At 46.7% G+C, this 20,774-nt stretch overlaps 1 protein-coding gene across 7 annotated transcripts in view; it reads left to right on the plus strand.

Annotated features, from left to right (window-relative positions):
* The first annotated feature begins 2,315 nt into the window (after nt 1-2,315).
* The window catches only part of LOC142786688 (monocarboxylate transporter 2-like), a 33,331-nt gene continuing 14,872 nt past the window's right edge, over nt 2,316-20,774 (plus strand). For 3 of the 7 annotated variants that reach the window (XM_075884308.1, XM_075884310.1, XM_075884311.1), the window contains exons 1-3: nt 2,316-2,584; nt 10,417-10,634; nt 12,475-12,621. In XM_075884308.1, the coding sequence (XP_075740423.1) occupies nt 2,424-2,584; nt 10,417-10,634; nt 12,475-12,621 (526 nt within the window). In that variant the 5' untranslated portion in view covers nt 2,316-2,423. The remainder of the gene's footprint in view (nt 2,585-10,416; nt 10,635-12,474; nt 12,622-20,774) is intronic. The other 4 variants (XM_075884309.1, XM_075884313.1, XM_075884314.1 and 1 more) reach the window with 4 other exon arrangements.

Genomic DNA, 20,774 nt, shown 5'->3' on the forward strand with positions numbered 1-20,774 from the left:
TATTCAGCATTCCAGTTAAATGCTAAACATTTTTGGCTAATTCCAAAATGCGAAATATTTGCAGCTGCTTTGCTTGCCCTAAAAAGTTGGCAGCATTTGCATTGATTGTCGCGTCTGTGAGAGGTCACTTCGTATTTCACACTAAATGTGTACCAACCGGAGCTCCGGTGATATTATTAACCCACGAGTCACGTGGACAAGTCTACGGAGCACACAGGCAGAAAATGGCGCAGCAGTCATGCGAGTGTATCTGCCTACTTGAATTTTTTACTAGATACAGTTTTTCCCAGAATAATATACAGTATATTTACCGTTAGCAGTGTACCCTTGCTGTTGCCGCAGTACCACCTGGCACACATCTGCTTACTACATGCAAGACAGTCTTTCACTCAGTATAATCGATGGTGGAAACTTATACCACGAATTATTTCAAATTACCTGTTACCGACGGAGCGAAATGCTAGACGTCTTGTACTTTCGGTTTTGAGTGCATGCTGATGCACTACATGTGGTCTAACTTAGCCGACGCCCTCAACTGCGGCTTCTTACGTAGCCTGTTATCTTAAATGATGTGCGCGAAAAAAAAGCGAAGCACAAAAAGAAGACACCTAAACATATAGGGTAGCACGGGAAATCAGAGAAGCATAATTTATTAACAAAGCAGGTGATTTATGGGTCGCTAAATCCTCGGTCGCGTTACTTGCCGCTGAGGTAACTTTGCTGGTCGCACGTGTTTATCATAGTCCTTGTCTGCTGTCACACCGGTCCCGTTAATTAGGGAGGCGATCGCCGGGCTAATTCCAAGGGCCGAAGTATGGGCCCCCCGAACCACACCACGAAAGCGTGGACAATTTAGAAGTAGTCCTTTTCGGCGCGCCAGCGGACGCCGGCTGTGGCCCAAAGAACAAGACAGAGCCGAGAGTTGATAAACCAAACAAATATTATATTCTCAAAAATGGCAGATCGAAAACAATACACAAGAATGCACACTCCACAATAGTTACATACATTACGTCACCAATCAAACAACGTACTACACAGTACAATCAGCCACACTCAAAACAACGGACACAGACAACGATACGCACTACAATGCAGTCGCATGCATTGAACAACCAAGACACTTAAAGACTAAAGAGATAGAAAACCTATCCAGTCCAAAGTTCTTGGAACCAAAAGTCTGGATGATACTCTTCCGAGAACCACTCACTCAAAGTCCAGCGTTGTTGTCGTTCCGCGCCCTCGAAGTTTCTCTTCCAGGAAACCTCGCGTCTTCAATTGGCCTCTCTCCACGCTTCAAACTTTTTCGCCCGAACACGTCGGCTTCACACACGCAGCTGTCACCACGTGTCTTCGCTCGATAGCGGTAAACGCACTCTCCTGCCGATAGCTCGAGCCTTCACCCCTTGTGGAAATCCTCTTCATCTCCTGCTTCGTCCTTACGGACAAAACCTTCGCTGACTACACGGCGGGATCCCTACGCACTCGGGCGCTGACTTCCGTCTTCTCCTCATCTCTCATCTCCGCTGCTCGATTAAATACCTTCCGCACGACATTCCAGAAGGTTCTCGTCATTTCGTCGGCGCAATACGCAGCGAAGGCTGGGGAGAGGCGCGAGACTGTACGAGGGCCGTCCCCGACCGATGACTCAACTCGGTATGACCACGCCTATTTCCTTCTGGAACTTTCCAGTGCTTTCCCGGCCGCCGCTGTGGGGTGAGGAGGTTCGTCGGCGAAGCCACGCTTCCGCGGGGAGAGCGCGCGCCCGGGGAGCCTTGAATGTTTGTTTTCTTTTTTTTTTCTTTTGACCTCGCGGCGTTTCTCCCGCCTGTTATCGCAAGAATTTGGCGGCGCGCCCATTTTTAGCGCTCGTTCTGTGACATCTGCTCATCTAATCGTTTCTTCTATATGTGTTCACAAAACAGCATAGTTTGTGTGCGCTGTGTCTAGGTATCTTCCTGTGCGCTATGTGGCAGATATCGACAGCTTGCCTTTCGAACGTTGAAGGAGGTGCTTCTTCTCGGCTCAATGGCTTACGCCGTGCGCCTAGGAACGAAAAGTCAAAGGTTGCAATCCGCGCACTGGGGTCTTTTTTTCCTAGACGTTTTTTTTTTCTTTCCGGCGTTTTCACATAAATACACATATACATATAGAATGAATAACGCCGCATGCGGACGCTGGCGCAAAACCAGCAAAGAGTGTCCACATAATTACTATCGCAAAAAAAGCTTACGCTAGCGTGCCAGGCTTTTATCAGTCGTGATAACACCTGCAGTAAAACAACGCACACTTACAAGTACACTCGTCCGTACACTGCCACTACGAGGCGTACGCTCAAGCACGGTAGTAAAAAAATTACTTCCTAAGCCTGTCATCATCACGCCTGGTTTTTTTGCTGGTTTTGAAGGGAACCTGACCTAAGCATGGGACAGCGATTGTACAAGACCAAGTGGCTAGACCCGCTGTGGCCGCTGAAGACAGATGCAGACGCTGCTCGTAAGTGCTACTGTGATTGCAAGACCTTGGAAAACCTAATCAGCGAGCAGGCCAACCAAAGGAGCGTCTCCAAAACTCTGTTTGACAGGTTAGAACATTCTTTACGGCCAAATAATTAAAAAAATGCTGTGGGGCTGCGATGACCATTAAATATGCTAGAACATAGCGTATCACAAAATTAATGCGTTTTTTGGCTTCGAGCCAACTTGATAAGTCGTCGTAGATTATGAGCATTCACCACTCAGTGTGACAGATTTTCTCATTTATCAGCAGAATTATTGGTGCCTTGAACGTAAAAAAAAGATTCTGTAGTGCTGCTCTTCAACTTCACTGTCATAGTTGCAGCACTAGCGGTCAAGAAAAACTTCTTGGTCTTGTTGATACTTCATATAAGACATAAACGCTACAAGTAATGCGCACAAGAATTGAAAGTGTTTAGCTTGGATTAGGCGGAAGTAGGTTATACGTTTAAATATAGCAGCATCATGGTGCGCACGCTCAGAAATCAATTACATTTTTTTTGCTACTGTACTTGCGTGGGCCTCGACAGTCGCCTTTTAGTGGCGGTAAACTACTAGACGCGCGCGCTTAGTGCAACGTTATTGCACGTTCAAAAAGCAACAGATTGTCAAAACTTCGTGAGCAGATCACTATGGCATGTCGCATAATATTATTGTGGTTTTGGCTCGTAGATCCTCTTGAAAGGATATTTGTATAAGCGCTATATTTCGGATGCAAAGCGAAGCGCTAATGCTATCGCAGAAAATGTCTAGCACGCTATGCAAAGTGGCACTAGCTTGAAACGAATCGGCTCGTTTTTTCTGCCACCAAGAATTCACCTGTCCGCAACAAATGATCCTGCTGGTCCCCTATTTGTGTTGTATGGCTTCTGCATTTTATTACGCAAGACAATTGAGCATTACTTTCATATAGTTTTCAAGCTGTGTTTTTTTTATGACTTCTGATTGCAGCGCTTTTCCACGCCTGTATACGATGTTTGCCACATTACGATGAAACTGTGGTGGAAGGTATTCGGAACGCACTTAAAGGGGTCTTGACATGGTCACCCAACGATTTGCGGTTTTCGCCAAAAAACAAAGGCAGAGAGTAGAATATGCTTGCACATGTGTGAAAACTGGACTGTGAGAGATTATTTCAGGCCAAAATAAGCCGTACAAGTGTTCGGCAGTAAACTCCGCCTATCGCCTGTGACCGCCATTTCGCCTTGGCCTGCGTGACCTCACAAAACGATGGGAGCAGTGCCGTCGTCCGCAACCAAAGGGCACCTTCGGCACGTAGTCAGAGTGTTTACTGTGCTGCGAGTGTTGCGTTCCGTGTGGTCCGCAAGTGCTGCGAAATAGTACCGGTACCATCGCCATGTCATCAGCACCGTAATAAGGTCACGATTCGGACAGCGATTCATCGAGCAGCAGAAGCGGCAACGACGTTGTGTACGCTGCGCATTTTGATTTCGACCCCATCGCCACCAGCTCTAGCGTAAAAGGAAGCGTCGCAGACGGGGTGAACGCATATGCCAACGCTGTTGCTAACGATAAATGTATTTACCTCTTTCCTTTGACGCTTTTCAAAAGCACCCTGACACTTAGCTTGGAGGACGCAATGGTGCAATAACACGGTCGGCATAGCGTCCGGCCGCAACCTCGGAATTTTCACTGGTACACTGAACTCGCCGAGAAGACTCTAGTCATCATTGTAGTTGTCTGCTGTAAAGTGCTCCGAGCACGAAACAGGTGCGTCACTTGCGCACCAGTCCTTCCTGCGCTCGTTTATCTCCCAAGCGTTGCGTTTGCCGGGCGTTTTAGGAAACTTGAAGAATGACTCAGTACTCTGCCTGCTCTGTACGCTCTGGCACGCCATAGCTCAGCACGGGTGACGTGGTGGCATTGTTTCAACCGCTGCGAATCAGTCAGTTCCAGTGCCATGTTATATAACGCTGAAACAACTCGGTTGCAAGCGTAGCTGACCATGAAACACGATCGCTGCCCTCTGTACTGCACGCCACGCAGAAGCTCGTGGAGGAAACGGGTTGTTACGTCACGGCTAGCAAGCGTGCCAGTGTTGTCCGACCACTAGGCTGCTGGATCGTTTATAAAAATATTCGATTATAAATGAACGGCACGAGCGAATGCACTGAAATATCACCAGCTTGTTTGTGAACTCACAAGGACAAGCCCACACGTCACAGCTTATGGTCGAAAATTGTGTGTTATGAACCTTTTAGAAAAAGAATTAAGTTTCACGAAAAGAGGAACCTATGAAAGTTCGAAAGAAATATATATGTTTGAGACAAGGTGAAGAAAAATGAAGCCAAAAATTTATATTCATAGCTCACTTATAATATTACAGTTTTTCTGAGTAACTAAGGCTCCGAGGCTGTAGAAGCTTTCATACTTTTTTCGTTAAATAGGGCCCACAAAATCCAAGTGCTTCTTGCGCAACACTGGCCGTAAATTCTCTAGTCTTCATAAACTAGCATTTTGTAAAAGGCGAATAAACTATTTCTCTCTTTTCTCAGTTTCTTTGGCCTTCTGCTGCACACATCAAGCTGCCTCTCGGTGGCCATGACTCTAAAGTTGTCTTCACGCCTCACGGTTATTAAGTCATATTACTGTAGCCGTAGAATTTCCTGTAGTATTTACTAATGAGAATACCGGTGCTAGGGTCGTTCCATCACCATAGTACTGATGGTTAGTGCACGAAATAACCTGATTGTCGTGCTTGCGACTTCGAACGCACATGTTGCCTCATTTTGTACTGTAGTGCTTTTACATGCATTTCGGGTGAACGAACGCATCCTTGTGAACTCGTTGGCCATATTCAAATTGCTGTGCTTAAAAAGCCAAGGTTTCACAGTGGGACTGCTGTGCGCTTACTAGGCTTGCGGTAAAATAGAGGCCGATACACGGAGCTAAACGAAACCGAAAGAACGATTTTGTAAAAATCCATGAGCTACATAGAATTTCCATGCTGGCTGCAGCGCCATGCGTTGAAGTTGCCACAAACACTAGCGCCACAGTCCACATTGGTGTATTTATATGAAACTCTATGAAGGTGGTGAGATATCGCGTGTAACACGAGCCGATACTTGATGATCTTGAATTTGTGTCGCTCCTTGTTTTCTTTTTCCTGCTTTTCAGGATTAAGTGTGTTTGTCTACCTTCTTTCATTTTCAGACCACCCGCGTGCGCTACATTTTTCCTTAAAGAGAGCGTTGAGATAGGAAACAAAGCATTATTACTAATAAAGAAATCAAGGGTTATCCCACCGCCATATGAATCGGTATTGCATAAAAGTGAAACTTATCTCACAGAGCTGGTTCATCATTTATTGCGCCTTATTTTGACGGAAGGGTGCAGCACTGAAATCGATAGCAACAAGTTGTAAGGTCAAGCAAATGAACCTGATTTGATTGACAGTTTATATTAACAAAATAATGGCATGAGCGGAAATCAGCAATTTTAATTTGAGACTACCAAGAAAAATCAGTTAATTTCCACGAAGTAAACGATAACGAGTGTGCAAAGCTATACGTACTAAGTTCCATAATGTCTACATTCATGTCACCGACTAGTATAAACAGACGCATGGACTGGTCGATGCATCGACGGATGTACGGATGGTATACGATGAATGAATAGATGGACGGACAGATGGACGGCACGGGTCATCACGTATTGGGCTGGCGTATAATTGATCACTCATAAAGTCGGTTGCTAACGTATGTTTTTGTTTTAGGCTTTTTGGGAGCAGGTGCTCGATTTCTGTTTGGGTTTTGTGGGCCTTGATCAACGTCAAGTAGAGGTCGGTGCTAAAAAGCTTTGTTCCTGAAAACTAGCATCGGCAGCGTAGACACAACTGACACATACAATAATTGTCATAGCCATAGAAGAAATTGAACCCCAGCTTTTTGCGCCGCAATCAAGTATTCCGTCATAGAGCCAAGTCAGGTCTCGAAACTTCTTTTCCAGTTGAGCCTGTCAGAAAGCAATGTCAAAAACAATACATACATACTCCTACCATACAAATGGCATGTCGGGTTAACGCCAATTGCAGCGAAGCTTCCTCCACTAAAGCTCATTTATCTAGCAATGTCCAAGGCCACCGTCGGCACTGGCAAAAACGCTACACATCATCTTACCACTTCTGGTGTGGCTAATACCCATGTTATTGTTGGAATCGTTATGCAACGGTAAACAAGCAACTGGTTAACATATGCCTGTGCCTACCTTTCAAAATATTGATTTAATTGATTGATACGTGGGGTTTAACTTCCAAAACCACCATATGTATAGGAGAGATGCGGTAGTGGAGGGCTCCGGAAATTTCGACCGCCTGGGGTTTTTTAACGTGCACCCAACTCTAAGCACACGAACCTACAGCATTTCCACCTGCATCGTAAATGCAGCCGCCACAGCCAGGAGTCAATCCCGCAATTTGCGGCCGAGTACCTCTGCAGCCGAGTACCTTAGCCACTATACCACCGTGGCAGCGCAACTTTGTAATTATCTATAGCATCATTTCATGACGTTGCGCACAAAAAAAAAATTACAGCCGTCACCTTCTCTCTGCATGGTACGCATAACATCGATTTCTAAAATATATGTGATAAGTCCATTTCTTTGTTTCATTCTGTGTTCTTCTACACGGTGCTAAGTTTGGCCTGGAAATTCGTCTGGGCAGACGCCATTGTGCGTAAGCCGGTCTACTGGGGAGGCTCCCATTCTCTTCGGCGCCCAGTCTGCCAGACGCTGTCGAAGATTTGAGTAATTACCCAGACAATGTGGCAAGCAAAGGCAAGTTCCCGACTTTTGAAGGCAGACCCGTTCGTAGTCCCTTCAAGCAGCAGTGCTGCCTGATGACCTCGGTGACTCATCGGGAGACGGGGAAGCTGTTGTGACCGGCGCCACAGCTGACGGGGGAGCGGCGCTCGTTTAGTCCTCAATCAACTAACTGACCGGCCGGCTGCCTATGCCCGCCAGGCATTGTCCGTAGGATGAGACGTCGTGTCGCCACGAAATCGTAAACCGTTCCAGAGAGGACAACAAAGACAGCATCTTCCTTGGAAAAGACCGTGGTGGCCGCCGCAAATCGCCCCGCTAATTAAGCGAACAAATCGGCGGACCCTTTGATGTAGGCTGTCAAGATCGTGGAACCTCTCGACTAGCGACCTCTCGACACGACGAGGAAAAGCCCTGCTGGCGCCACCTTGCAGTGCAGTGTTCACGACTCAACATTGGACGTTCACGTGGACCGTGCATGCTCGTCCCGCTCACCTGTTGTGTGTGTGTGTGATTGGTGTTCCACTCGAAGAGGAGGAGCCCGACAGGGCTTAAAACGACGTCGCAGAGTGCTGGACGTCGCTGTGAACTATGTAACGTTCAACCACCACGCTCGTGGTTCGGGAAACCCCTAAGCTTTCTTTGCTGTATATATGTGTAAATAGTGCCATAAACCTGTTTGTTTTTCGTATCCTCTTCTTGTCAGCGTTCGTTTCCTCCACCCGGTTACATCACGCTACCACAAGAGACCGGGCAGTCCCCCATCCCTTACGACGGCTAACAGAGTCCACAAAGTCAGCGAGACCGCCGAAGTATTCAGTCGTTGTTGTACGAGAAAACAGCCGATAGTCAGAAGCTGTGCTTAGCGGGGGCAAAGTGCCGGCTTAAGTTTATCTTTAGTACAAGATTGCTCTGCTTAGCACGTTTAGTGCCGAGCAGTTGCTTAAATGGGTACTGACGAAAAAATTTCGATTTCGCAATTTTTACTGCAATGCATTGCCGGAGCCTTCGTAGTACTGTGTATTGTGTATAAAATGACGCATCGATTGCTGCAGTGTGTCGTAGATAAGTTATTACATAGTCCCCATTACAGACCAGTGTAGGTAATGGTTGTGCTGCTGCAAACGCGGCAAATGTGGTGGTTCTGGTGCGAATGCGGCGAAAAATGGCGACTATGATGTCATCATAACATGTTGTAGCAAAATCACGTGAGGGAAGTAGGGGAGTCACTAAGGATCACCTTTGAAGGTGCCTATAGTGCCTGGGGATTGATCGCTCACACCAAGTTCCAAAGAATTTAAATTACCTTCCTTCTTCGGTTCTATTAAAGTTACATGTCTGTGTGTGTACCTTCCAAGATATATTCGCAGTTGATGCTTTGCAGGTGATACACAGATGCTCACGGGAATGACTCTGGCAGGCTATCTCAACCATGAAATGTTGTATGACTACCACTTCACGTCATAAGCTAAGGAAAAGTTTCTTTTGTGAATAAGGAGCTAGAACTCCTTTGACTAACATTTTATGTGGATCATTCGTTATCAGTACGTTGTCACCTCTAGTAACACCGATAACTTTATGCTCTAAAGTCCCACAGTCACAAAACAGACACAAGCAGCGTCAAAAGGAGCACATGCCATTTGAATTTACATATATTTGTCTGCGATGAGAGCGCTCGGCGGTTGTCAGCGCTCCAACTGCAGAAGAGACGATTACTGTGCACGTGTGTGCTCGCGTCATGCAGCTACTCTGTTGCTGCAGCCAATCCCCCAGCGTGGGCGTGTGCCAAAGATTCTAGGCTCTACTTCTACGTAGCGGCGACTGGCAGCGGGCAGGGGCCGTCGAAATTGTACTTCCTGCAGCAAAGGCCCTTCTCCTTCTCTGCTTCCACTCGCTTTCTGAGGGCTTCAGCCGACTATTTAGGAAATAACTTTAGCGGCCCCCCCTGTCATAATCTGGGATTGTATTCTGTCGTCGTCGCTTGATGTAACGCAGAAAAACGTCAACATGGCACAGCCATCTGAAGCACACGAGCGTGCTCGCGCCCAAGAGAAGCCTTCATCATGTTGTGTTTCGAGCACCTAGAAGATGATACTAGGTACAAAGCACTTTAAGGGTTCGAGCTGTCGTATGCTGCCATCGCTCGGCCTAGTGCATGCAATACCACGTAAGATATATTGAAAGAAGAATAAGCGAGCGCGATATAGGGAAGGGGTAACTATGATAATAAATAAAAATAATGGAAATAAAAAAGATTTAAAAACTGGAAAACACAAACAAATAAGGTGGAAATAAAGAGAAAACCGTAGAAGAAAAGACGACTGCACACTTCGGCCCTTGTTCTGGTTTAGTGCCACGAGGGCGAAGTTGCGTGAGTTTATCACCAGAGTTTTGTCTAATGCCCGTATGACAGTGGAGCTTAGCAACTAATCTCAACGTTGAAGATACTATTTCGTCGAGGAGCTGAGTGCAGCGTATTTTTTTTTTTGCTGCCACCATCAGCATGGTGTTTAGGTTGCTTATTGCACGCTTCTGCGCATGTATGCAACTTCTTTTATTATCTATAGCTGGGGCCACTTATCCCGACACACCTCTTCGCGCAGTTACAGGAGCTATAAACAGTTTACACCCAGCTCACGTGTCCAAGGGCTGTGCCAGCTTTCGCTCTACAAGAAACTTTGGTGGGCTAGTCCCATTTGCCGTTTTATGCAGCGCATTGACGACACCTCAGCCTTTTACTGTTAAAGAGGAGAATGGTACATACGACCCGCTTACCGAAAGCAGTGGAGGCGCACGTGGTGGGCTTTCAGATGAAGAAAACAAACAAACAAACAAAACGTTTGCAACGATTTTATGTTTGTTTGCGAAATTGACATATTTTATAGTTTTTATATATATTTGTCATACATATCCGTGAGACTCATATTCGAGCATTGAAAGTTATTGGGGTTACAGAGGAAGCGTTTCTTTAGGGTCGCCTTACGCTGATGTGCCTCATGATCACGTGATGGAATTAAACTATGTGGGCGTCAAGGATATGTTGCATATATTATAGGAATTTTAAACTGGCTCCTTGAAACATTAGCTGAACTGCCTCTAATGCTTTTTTTAATACATGCAGGTGGCTGAAAACAGATGTTGCCATGCCTCGGTGCTGGGAACGCTGGAATAACTGCTCTCGCGTGCCGCAGCGGGGGCCCGACAGTGTCCACAGTTGGTTGGTGGCTGGTGAGCAGCCAATCTTGAGGTTGTGCAAGGGGCAGATAACGCTAGCGGGAAGCATGCCTCGCAGTTCAACGTTTGATGTTCTCGGCAGACGTGCGCGGCTGTTTCCTTCGCGTACGTCTGCCGTTCTTTGCCATTCAAAAAATACGATGGAGAGCTATTTTTATTCCGTTTGCTATTTGTCGGAGAGTGACGTAGCCAATAAGTGACGAAGAAGCGACACGGCTGAGCCGCCTCGTCTGCTTTCGTCTTTCCGCATCGTCTGCGTTTGCCGCGAGCGACTTAGAGCTGCTTGCTTCTTGCTCTGTGATTTTCACGCTATGCCGTACGTATTGTTCCCAGACTACTTTTCAGAAATGAATATCTGTCCGGTATTTGAAAAGTCCAGAGCAATTCAAAATGACGTCTTCCAAAGAAGGCATTTGGACAAGTGGCACCCGCTACCCAGTATCAGCAACAACTAAGAAACGTGCCTTGTATGCCCTCCGAGATTTTCGGAAAGGCTTGCTTAAGCCTACAACATCAACTATTTGAGTATGGCTCTCAAAAACGGTGCCGAATCGATTCGACTAGTGTGTTTTCGAAGCTAAAAGATATGAGTCTAAAGCGAAAGGGAGCATCAGTTCGGAGCTTACGAGCTGCAGAGCCCACAGCGGCCCCATGATAGATTCGCTGCAGTCGACAACTGCATTCGGAAGAATAGCCATGCTTGCCAGAGGCTGAAATGCCTCGCCGGCGAATATTGCCGTGCACTTCCAACCACTCTCCTGCGGACGGCGCCGGGGGCCGGTCAACGGCACCGCGCCGTCAGGGCAGACTTGCCGGTATAGCGTGAAGCGGCCCTAACAGTCAGCGCTGAAGAAAATGTGAAAGATTAACGCGGATAAGCTGTGCGCAGTGGAGATTGTTACAAAAAATAATGATCAGATCTCAATTACTGAAACAGCTGCTTCATGCACAATGTTGAATTGCAGTACGCTATATTAAGTTTGCGAGCAGCTGCGCAGAATTGTACCAAAAGTAAGAAAAAGCAGTTGAAGGAAAGCCATCGCATTGTTGGTGACTACTGTGTGCGTCACAAAATTCTATACTGCAACTTTTACAAGAACCATCAAAGTCATCATTGTCGACATCGTGATCTTCAACAGAGGCCGTATTTTACGCAAATCCCTAGTTTTCTCATTGTGTCCTTATGGTACCACTTCCATATAAGAGCAGGAATTAGAGGTTACAAATGGTTTCGTAGAGAAGTTTCAGGGCCTATAAATGCCTATTTTTGGCGTTTGTGTCTAAACACGTGGGAATGGTTATGATATCTGTACTCGCGCCTACATGAACGCTATACTGAGCTCATAATTCTTCAGCGAACTGAGATTGCGGGGTAGAACACGCACATGAAGCGCACACAGCACGAGCGCTCATGCTGTGTGCTTTTTTCGATTCGTGTGTGCGTTCCCCTCCGCGCTGCCCGTTCGCTCAACGTTCACAAATTACCAACTAGGCCATCTGTTTATCCTGTTGCACTGTATTTCTTTGCTCAGCCTTAGGTTTTACTTTGGAGTGCTGCTTGAGGCCGCTATCCTTGTTACTGGGCAAGTTTGACTGTTCAGAACGGCGTAGGGTTCGACCTTCTATTCTTTTGCAGCCTACTCGCGGAAAACAAAAACAAAGGTCGTGTCCTTGAATGCTCCCTCTGGGGTGCGCTCGTTCAGTGGAAAGTTGTAAAACGTATTCATTTTGCCAGAGCCAGTCGTCTTACGTTGGCGACCACAGCTTGAAGCTGTTGAAAATAACAACAGGTACTCACTATTTATTCAGTCGAAAGGAATGTTGGTAACAATATTTAATACTTTGGAGATTGAAATGTGCCTTATATTCGGAAAAAATACGGTAAAATGTTCATATGCTTCTTAATTGAAAAAACGCGTTGAAAAAATGTGTTGACTGCTTTCAGGTGCTTGCGCTCTCTCATCTTTTTTTGCAATGGCTGGACGGCGCTCTGCGGGACTACTATTCCTTGCGATAATGCAGACATTCCAAGTCAACAGGAGCGAGGGTTCATGGCCGTTGATGCTGATGGGTGCCGTAATTTATTTGGCAGGTGAACAACTATTTTATTACTCTATGATAATTTCTAGGAAGAAATTAATGAAGACACCACATGGCTCATACGCATGTCACATTTCTGAACAATACAATGTGGACTACGTAGTTGAGCAGCGCATAAAATGGCTGGTCTCTTTTTTTGTCATTAGGAAGATATGTTTGTTTCTTCTGTGAAAAGAATAGAAAAGAGCATGGCACCTTTCACCAATAAAAATATTTTAGGATGCATGCTCTATCCTGTAAAACGTAGGATAGATTTATTACATGCTACCAAATAGTAGAAAAATTAACATCGCCAGCCCAGGACAACGAGAAAAGCGTTGAAAATTCAAACTTTTCTCTGCTTGACCAACAGACTCGTCATCACAATGCTTAAGAATACATTTCTTTAGATGTACCAACTGTCATACGCGTGCGCAGAGTTCCCGTTCAGGCGGGTGGAGGAAGGCGATGGTTCCACGCAGCGCCCCGCCTCTCTATTAGGCTAATCTATAGAGCCGATTTGGCGCACCCCCCTGTTTGGTCCGCTCCCCTCCTTTACACGTGTATGCAAACTGTACCTGATACACCCATTTTCTGCTCGGTATTTCGAGATTTTTGTGTTTTGTGTTGTCGGCAACATCCAGTTGCATTGTTTTGAGAGCCTGCTCACAGGAATATGTGTTGAGATCATTTTTGTCGTCTTCAGTAGCGCTGATGCGTGCTAACATTATTCTTGTTTTTATCGGAATGATGAAAATTTCAAAAAAAATATTACCGATTTCACGTGTGAATGCCCTGTGGTAAAACAATTAGTGAAGCAAAATTACGAGGTCGCATTCAACCTTTTCAACAGCACATCCACACTGGCTGTTGCGAAAGACCCATCATCTGAGTGAAAATGTTCAAAATAAATGAATAAAGAAGTGTTATTCTGTTTTATAACAATAAACCGATATTAAATTCACGATTCCCCTCTACCGTCTTCTCTACAAAGCAAGAAGATTTCGCAAACGCACAAGGAGAAAAACCCCTACTAGTTCATGGCCTATACACCTGAGTGGGTTGCGCCAAACTGTTAAAAATCCAGCCAATCAAATTATGAATGGCCGAATGAAGGTTTGCGGCTTGTTTTTTTTTGTGGGGAAGGTGGGAGGACTGAAGTTTTTTTATGCACAGGACTTTGATGTAAGTCACGTGAGGTGCCATTTTGTTTTCGAACACATTGGGTGCTTAGACGAAAAAACGTCTGGTGTATTAACTGAAATGATGGCAAATTTTCAGCCAACTGACCAACGGTTAATGATCTTCCACCTGTCTTCAAAACTTGCAACCTACATTACCATACAGAGTACACTATTAATTCGAAATACAAGAATTCACTTTATTGATACAATGCAGAGTTGATAACACTGTGTACTCTGCAAAGTGCAGTAAGTGATAAGAGTATCAAGGTGGAAGTTAGACAATACTGGTTTGATTTGAGGTTCACATACTTCGGTATGAAGAATAAATCAGATTGTCGGTCGCGGCGGACGGTGTTTCCGGCATTCAGAGATTCCGGTATGTTGCTTGCTTTTAATTTAAGTGAGGGGTAACCACCGGCTTTCGTTTCGTTATTAGTGTCTAGCGTGAAATTTGTTTACACATTTAGTGAGTCCTGGATCCATAATCTCTTGTCTGCAGTAACATGCGCAGCTGCGGTATTTGAGTTTTTTGACCGGACCACTGGTGGTGATATTCCATTTCTCGCATAAAAAATGAAAAAATATAGAGGGGACCAGTACAGAGAGTGATTGAGCTATTTTAGGAGGGGTCGGCGATTACCTCTTTGGATACCGTAGCCTCCACCGCGCTCTGGATGAGCCAGCGTTGGTCTTCAGGCTCGGAGGGACGCATGAGGGACTCCCACGACTCTGTAGTGTTTGTGTTGCATGCCTTGCAGTGCGTGCACGTCCAGACAATTTGTATGAGTGCCGCCAAATACAAGCAATGCTTGCACTTTGGCGCTATCTGTTCCGGAAAAATTCAGCTGTATAAGAGGGGTTGCTTCCTATATGCTTATGGGGCGGGCCGAGGATTAGTTTAATCTTTTCCTCTCAATAAAGAATCTATAATAGGGGATGTGGGAAGCTATACCAGTGTAGTTTGCGCCATTGGATGACCTCGAGTCTTGTTAAATCGTGGTGGGCAGGGGGGTATATGCATCATCCAAGCTCTTAGTACTGTAGGGTGTCCGTATATGTGTAGGATGTCCGTATAAGTGTAGGATGTTCGTATATGTGTAGGATGTCCGTATATGTGGTGAGTTGGCTAACGTCCCTGTCCTTCCGCCTAAACTTTCCTCATCCGTAAATTTGGTCAGTAGGGTGTCGAGCGACATACTTGTGTCAGGGAAAGCGGTGTGGTGAACGCTACACTCCGCTCGGCCGCTAAGATCTCGGGCGAGTGTGTTCGTTTCCGCTCAGTGACTCATGGGCAGGAGCCCAAAGCAGTAAGCTGGATGTAGATGAGGGGGGAGCAGGTAGTAGAATGTGCAATGCCTGGTGGCAGATGCGGCCATCATAGTAGTTGCGGATTGCTTGTTGAGATCCCCTGATGGCAACTTCAGTAATGAGGTCAGTAATGGTAGCACAAGCGTGATCGCAATCTCCTCTGCTGCGATGAACGTTGCTTTCGCAAATGCTGCACGCTTTGTACAAGCTACAGGGGGGGGGGGGGGGGCGAGTGCTACCGCCACTAATGCTGGATTCGAGAAGTGGTAAGGGGCATTCGTATACGTAATGTTCGGACGTCCACTGAAATGATTCTACTAATTGACGTGCCTGTTCTCAGCCAGTGTTCCGGGTGCTTCACTTGGGAATGAGAGGGATGCAGACACTTTGACGATAATATGGTGCGAGGTCTGCATAGTTTGGAGCCGCCATCGTTCCTGAGATCCCAACATGCCGCAGTAGCACCCGGTCAGCTTGTCTGAGTGACAGCCGCTCATATTGGGTGTTGAGGGTAGATTCAATCAGCTCGCTCACGGTATTGTTGATCCAAAGAGCCATAATTTTGCGAGTGGCTGTGGACATGGAATACCCAGGGCCGTCTTATATACCATGCGAAATGTTGTTTACCGTCGTTCGTTTCGGCGTGGGTGAAACGTACCTAAAGTACAGAGTAGGTGACGGGAGAGCAGATAAGAGCTTGAACGAGGCGTGGGATATCGGACTCTCGCATGCCTCGGTGCTTGTGAGAGACTCACTTAAGAAGGCGTCCAATCTGCCTCCTCACAGACTGGTCGATGCGTTGGAGCAAAATAAAATTGCTGTCATTTGCCAGTCGTAGGTGCAGGACCAGATCCCGATGGGATTTTTTCGAGGGATAGGTTTATCACGAATCTGGAGGTTCATCTCAGGAAGTGTCTTTGGTTCATGTTGTCCTGGACCCGGTATGACAATATATTTTGACTTAGTCGCAAAACAGCTAAGACCAACTGTGTTGAGTTCTCTGCGGATACGATCGATGGTGGTCTGGAAAGCATCTTCGATCTAGCTGTGGCTGCCCTGCGTGATTCAAAGAGTGAGATCGTCAACACACAGGATGTGGTGTTGACCGAAATGCGCACCAGCTCGTTATTAATGTGAGCAGTGTGAAGGCAACGTCATTCCATTGTGTAAGACAGATATCTTCGTACCTGTCACTGAATGATGAGCAATTTTAATTTTTGTTTATTTTAGTGGAGATGCGATGCACATGTGCGTTTCATTTCCCCCCTTCCGACTGGCAAGAGTTCTCGCTGTAAGACAGTGACCAAAGCCAGATATTGTCAGTTTTGGACGTCCGTGCTTTCTGGTGCAATGCGCCAAAGCCCTGTCTTAGCACCTAAGTGTGCTGGGAACGGAGGTGACATGAAAAACTGTGTTGAATTCACCGTACATAAAGCGCAAACTAACACAGAGTTCTGGGTTGCCATAAGGGAATGAATATGTTAGGCGAAGCTTTCCCAATGTTGAAGGTTTTCATTGGAAGAAATAAATAAAAAAGATAGGGGGCAAAATTGTTTTTCAGTATTCTCTCGAAAAACATTATTTGCGGTCGACTAAGGAGTTATTAGGAACCTAGTACTTAGTTATTAAGAACATTTACTTCACCAGTTCTGCTTCAGGAAATAATTCAACGAAAGAAACTCGCACATGTGCTGACACCACTAGGAAAGTTATAAATTCCGGTTGACTGGTAGACAGTGTTCAAGAACTCTGCTTACGTGGAGGGAGAAATATGCGTTACTGCAAACAACCAACAGGTTTAGGTGGCCGGGCCTAGGCCTCCTATGAGGGGACGCCAAGGACTTGCCTCGAGGCTGCCTCACGGGCGTGCTGGCTCGCCCAGGTTTGCTCATGAAGGGTGAGGCTCCGAAGACCCTCGTGGATCTTCGACGAAAGGATCGTGGTGTTAGTTTCTCGGTACTGTTCCGGGCACTCCCACAGCATATGAGGAAGCGTAGCTGGGTAAGTGCCACAGCACTGGTAGTGGGAATTTGTGTACAGGTCCGGGAATATGAGGTGAAGGCGGGCCGGCCAGGGATACATTATTGAAGTAGACGCAAAGCGGTGGCCTGTGCCCTGTTGAGCTTGGGATGAAGGGAGGGAAAGGCTCAGCGTATAAGGTACTAGTGCTGAACGAGATCATTGTAGGTAGTCAGGTTATCCCTGGTGTAAATTTCGGCTCCAGTATCTCCGGCGAGGTTGACAAAGCCTCACGCAAGGGTGTGGGTGACCTCGTTGAGGTCGGGGAGGCGTGAGTGGACTGGGCCGCTTGGGTGGGGATCTATGTCAGGGGGATCATGTTGTCTTGGAGTGCGGTGCCTGGCAGAGGATGCAAAGCGCTTGAGGTTAAATGCGGTTTTCAGTGTAGTTAGCGACGGCTGAGTGAAAGTCGCATGCGATGGTGTCACAGGTGGGATATATAGAGGCAAGGGTGATGACCACCTCTTCAGTCGTCTCGGCAGAGGGAGTAGTGACGCTGGTTGCATGGGGCAGGACTCCAGTGCGTGTGGTGACAGCTGCAAAACGAGTGCCTTCAGGATTTTGAGCTGCGTCAAGAAATGTGGCCTTAGGTACGTGGACAACAACTTCTGTGTTGTCTCCAGCACGAGCTTGGCGCCCGGCTCTATTGTACTTAGGATGAATGTTTTTAGGGATGAGACCCGCGTGGATCTAGCTGCGGATGTTATGTGGAACGGATTGTTTGTGGCCCTGTTGGTGATGAGACGTGAAGCCAAGCGTGGAGAGAATAGAACGTCGCGTTTCAGTTAGTGTGAGCCGTTGAAGCTGACTGCGTTGCTGAGCTTCAATAAGTTCTGCAAGAGTGTTGTGAACTCCAAGTTGATTGAAAAGTTGAGTGCTGGTGTAGTGCGGGAGGCCAAGTGCTTGCTTGTAGACTACTCGTTTATGGGTATTGAGTTTGTTTTGTTTTGCATGGTACCAGTTCAGATAACCAGCACCGTAGGTGATATGACACAGGACAAAATACTGCACGAGGCGGAGAAGGCTCTCTTCTTTCAGACCACTTCTTTGGTTGGATATATCTTTGAGACGTAAAGTGTTAGGACATTGAGCTGAGATCTTGCTGACAGCCAAGCTGTTAGAGCCATTGGCAGATATAGTGAGAATGAGGACCCGGATACTAGGGACGTGCGGGATAGGGCTGCCATCTTGAAGGTTAAAGGTGATGGCTTCAAAGGGTCGTTGTTCGTGTAGGTGTTTGGGGGGGGGGTGTCCCCGCTGAATGGGCTTGTAAAAAAGAAGCTTTGATTTAGCCGGTGAGCAGTGCAGTCCGATTCTTTGGAGATATGCCTCAACCATGTCAATCGCTGTCGGCAGGGCTGTCTCCACTTGGCCATCACTACCTAGGCACGCCCAGATGGTGATGTCGTCAGCGTTGACAGTATGGTGGATGTTGTCGACCTGTTGTAATTGCTGTGCAAGGCCGAGGATGACTAAGCTAAAGAGCATGGGATAGATGATTTTGGGGTGCCTACGCTGACAAGAGGACTCTGGGTTGATCGCATATCTCCGATCGAAAGTGTGGCCGTGCGGTTGGACAGGAAATCACGGATGTAATTGTAGGCTCGCTCTTCCGTGTGGAGGAGATAAAGTTGTTCTAGAATAGCAGCAAGGGAAATGTCAAAAGATTGACTAATTAGGTTGAGTCCGAGAATAGCTTTGGTGTTACGGAAGTGGTCGTTTAGAACTCGGTGCTCAAGTTGCAGCATAGCGTGCTGTGCTGACAGGTGAAGTTGAAATCCATTGATGGTGTGAGAATAGATAGAGTTGTCTTCGAGGTAAGTATTTCCACTTGTGCTGAAGACAAGTCCGATAGCCTTGCCCACGCATAAAGTGAGCGAAATGTGTTTTACGTTGTTGAGGCTAGATGGTTTGCCGGGCTTTGGAATTAAGATGACTTTCACAGTTTTCCAGACAGGAGGAAGGGAGCCAATGCGCCAGCAATCATTAATGCCATCAGTCAGATGAGACATGAATTCTTCATCAGAATTGCAGAAGGTTTTGTTCGTGACCTCGTCCGGGCCTCGAACAGAGCGACCGTTTAGCTTATAGACGGCAACATGTATTTCGGATAATATAAATTGTGCGTCTAGTGTGGGGTTGCGGTTACCGACATAATTGCTGTGTGGACTGACTTGTCCCCTGGAGATATACCTGGTGCAAAGATAGTCGAGCACATCTTGCTAGCCTTGCTTAAGGGTCTCCGTATAAAGAAAGGAGTTTGTGCAGCCGATCCTGTTGCGAAGTGCGGGTGTTCGTAGTGTCGAGTAGGTGTTTCAAGAGTTTTGACAATGATGGGCGGTGAAGTGGCCCATCCATCCTGTTACACAGCTCAATTCGTTGTTGCCGGCTGAGCATTTGACAGTGCTCGCCTATGACTGTGTTGAGTTTAGAGATCTTGCATCTGAGGTGACGGTTTAGGCACTGCCCTTCCACCTAGCAACGATACAGGCCTTACCCTCCAAAAGGTAGGCTAGGCGGCTATCCATGCGTTCAACCGAAGCATCTGTGGTTATCACCCGAGTGGCCATCTGGATGTCAATGCATAGCGTTTGCGTACAGGTGTCAATATCGGCGACGCACTCCGCTGAGGCGGCGCTGATGCGTATCTTGAGAAATGCATCCCAGTTGGTCATAGTGAACTCTTTGGTGGGGGCAGGGGCAGCAACGAGATGAGGTAAAGAGATAGCGATGAGGTAGTTGTCACTCCCTAGGTCCTGTTGGGTGTTAGTCCAGTATGCATTGTGGTTATGGTAAGTAAATATGAGCTCTGGAGTAAAGTCCCGGATAGTGGAGGTACCAAGGCGTGTGGGAAAAATGGATTTGTGATAAGCGTGAGGCCTAAGTCATGTTAATCTTGCCAGAGGCTGCGAGCTGCTGCTTCCGTGCGTACATAGCGCCAACCAGTATAGGCATGGTTAAAGTCGCCGCCAATAAGGAGAGTGTGCATTCCAGCAACATGGAAAGCCTTCTTGAAGAGAGTAAGGAATCAACACTTTGCTTTGCTGTTGGGACTATTGTAAACGTTTAAAAGAAAGATGGATTCTTTCCGTTTACATCTTGGTAGGAAGCGCAGCAATTATCACATAGAACAGACAACACAAGCGCTTTATTGAGTTCCGTTTGTAGTTGAGAAATATTTCGAAAAACAGGTGTTCACTGTGATGGCTACGGAGATCTTTTTCAATAACGGGGATGTGACGCCGTACTGGGGTGGAAACCCGGCAATGTCGGTGAGCTGTGTGGGTTGTTTGATAACCGGGGAGTGTAATAGGGGCGTTGTTTGTTTTTTGAAGTAAAATATCACCAAGGTGGCGGGTCTCTCGACGTAGGTATTGATCAAGGACCAATCGTTTTTGGTGAAATCCTCTGCAGTTCCACTGCCAAACGAGGGTGCCTTCGTTATTCAGGGCCATGGTAGGAAACAGGGGATGATGCCATTGGCATTCCAGAAGGCTCACAGACGGGCGCAGCTTGGCTAGAAGGAGGCTTAAGAATATAATTTTCCAAGTTCACCACTCGTTGAACAATGCCCGTGAGAACGTGCTGGATGGTGTCGAGCGCTTGTTGGGAAGTACTCATAGTCATTTGGAGCACGGTGAGCATGTCCTTGACC

Source organism: Rhipicephalus microplus, unplaced genomic scaffold, assembly GCF_043290135.1.
Source record: "Rhipicephalus microplus isolate Deutch F79 unplaced genomic scaffold, USDA_Rmic scaffold_28, whole genome shotgun sequence".
Classification (NCBI taxonomy): domain Eukaryota; kingdom Metazoa; phylum Arthropoda; class Arachnida; order Ixodida; family Ixodidae; genus Rhipicephalus; species Rhipicephalus microplus.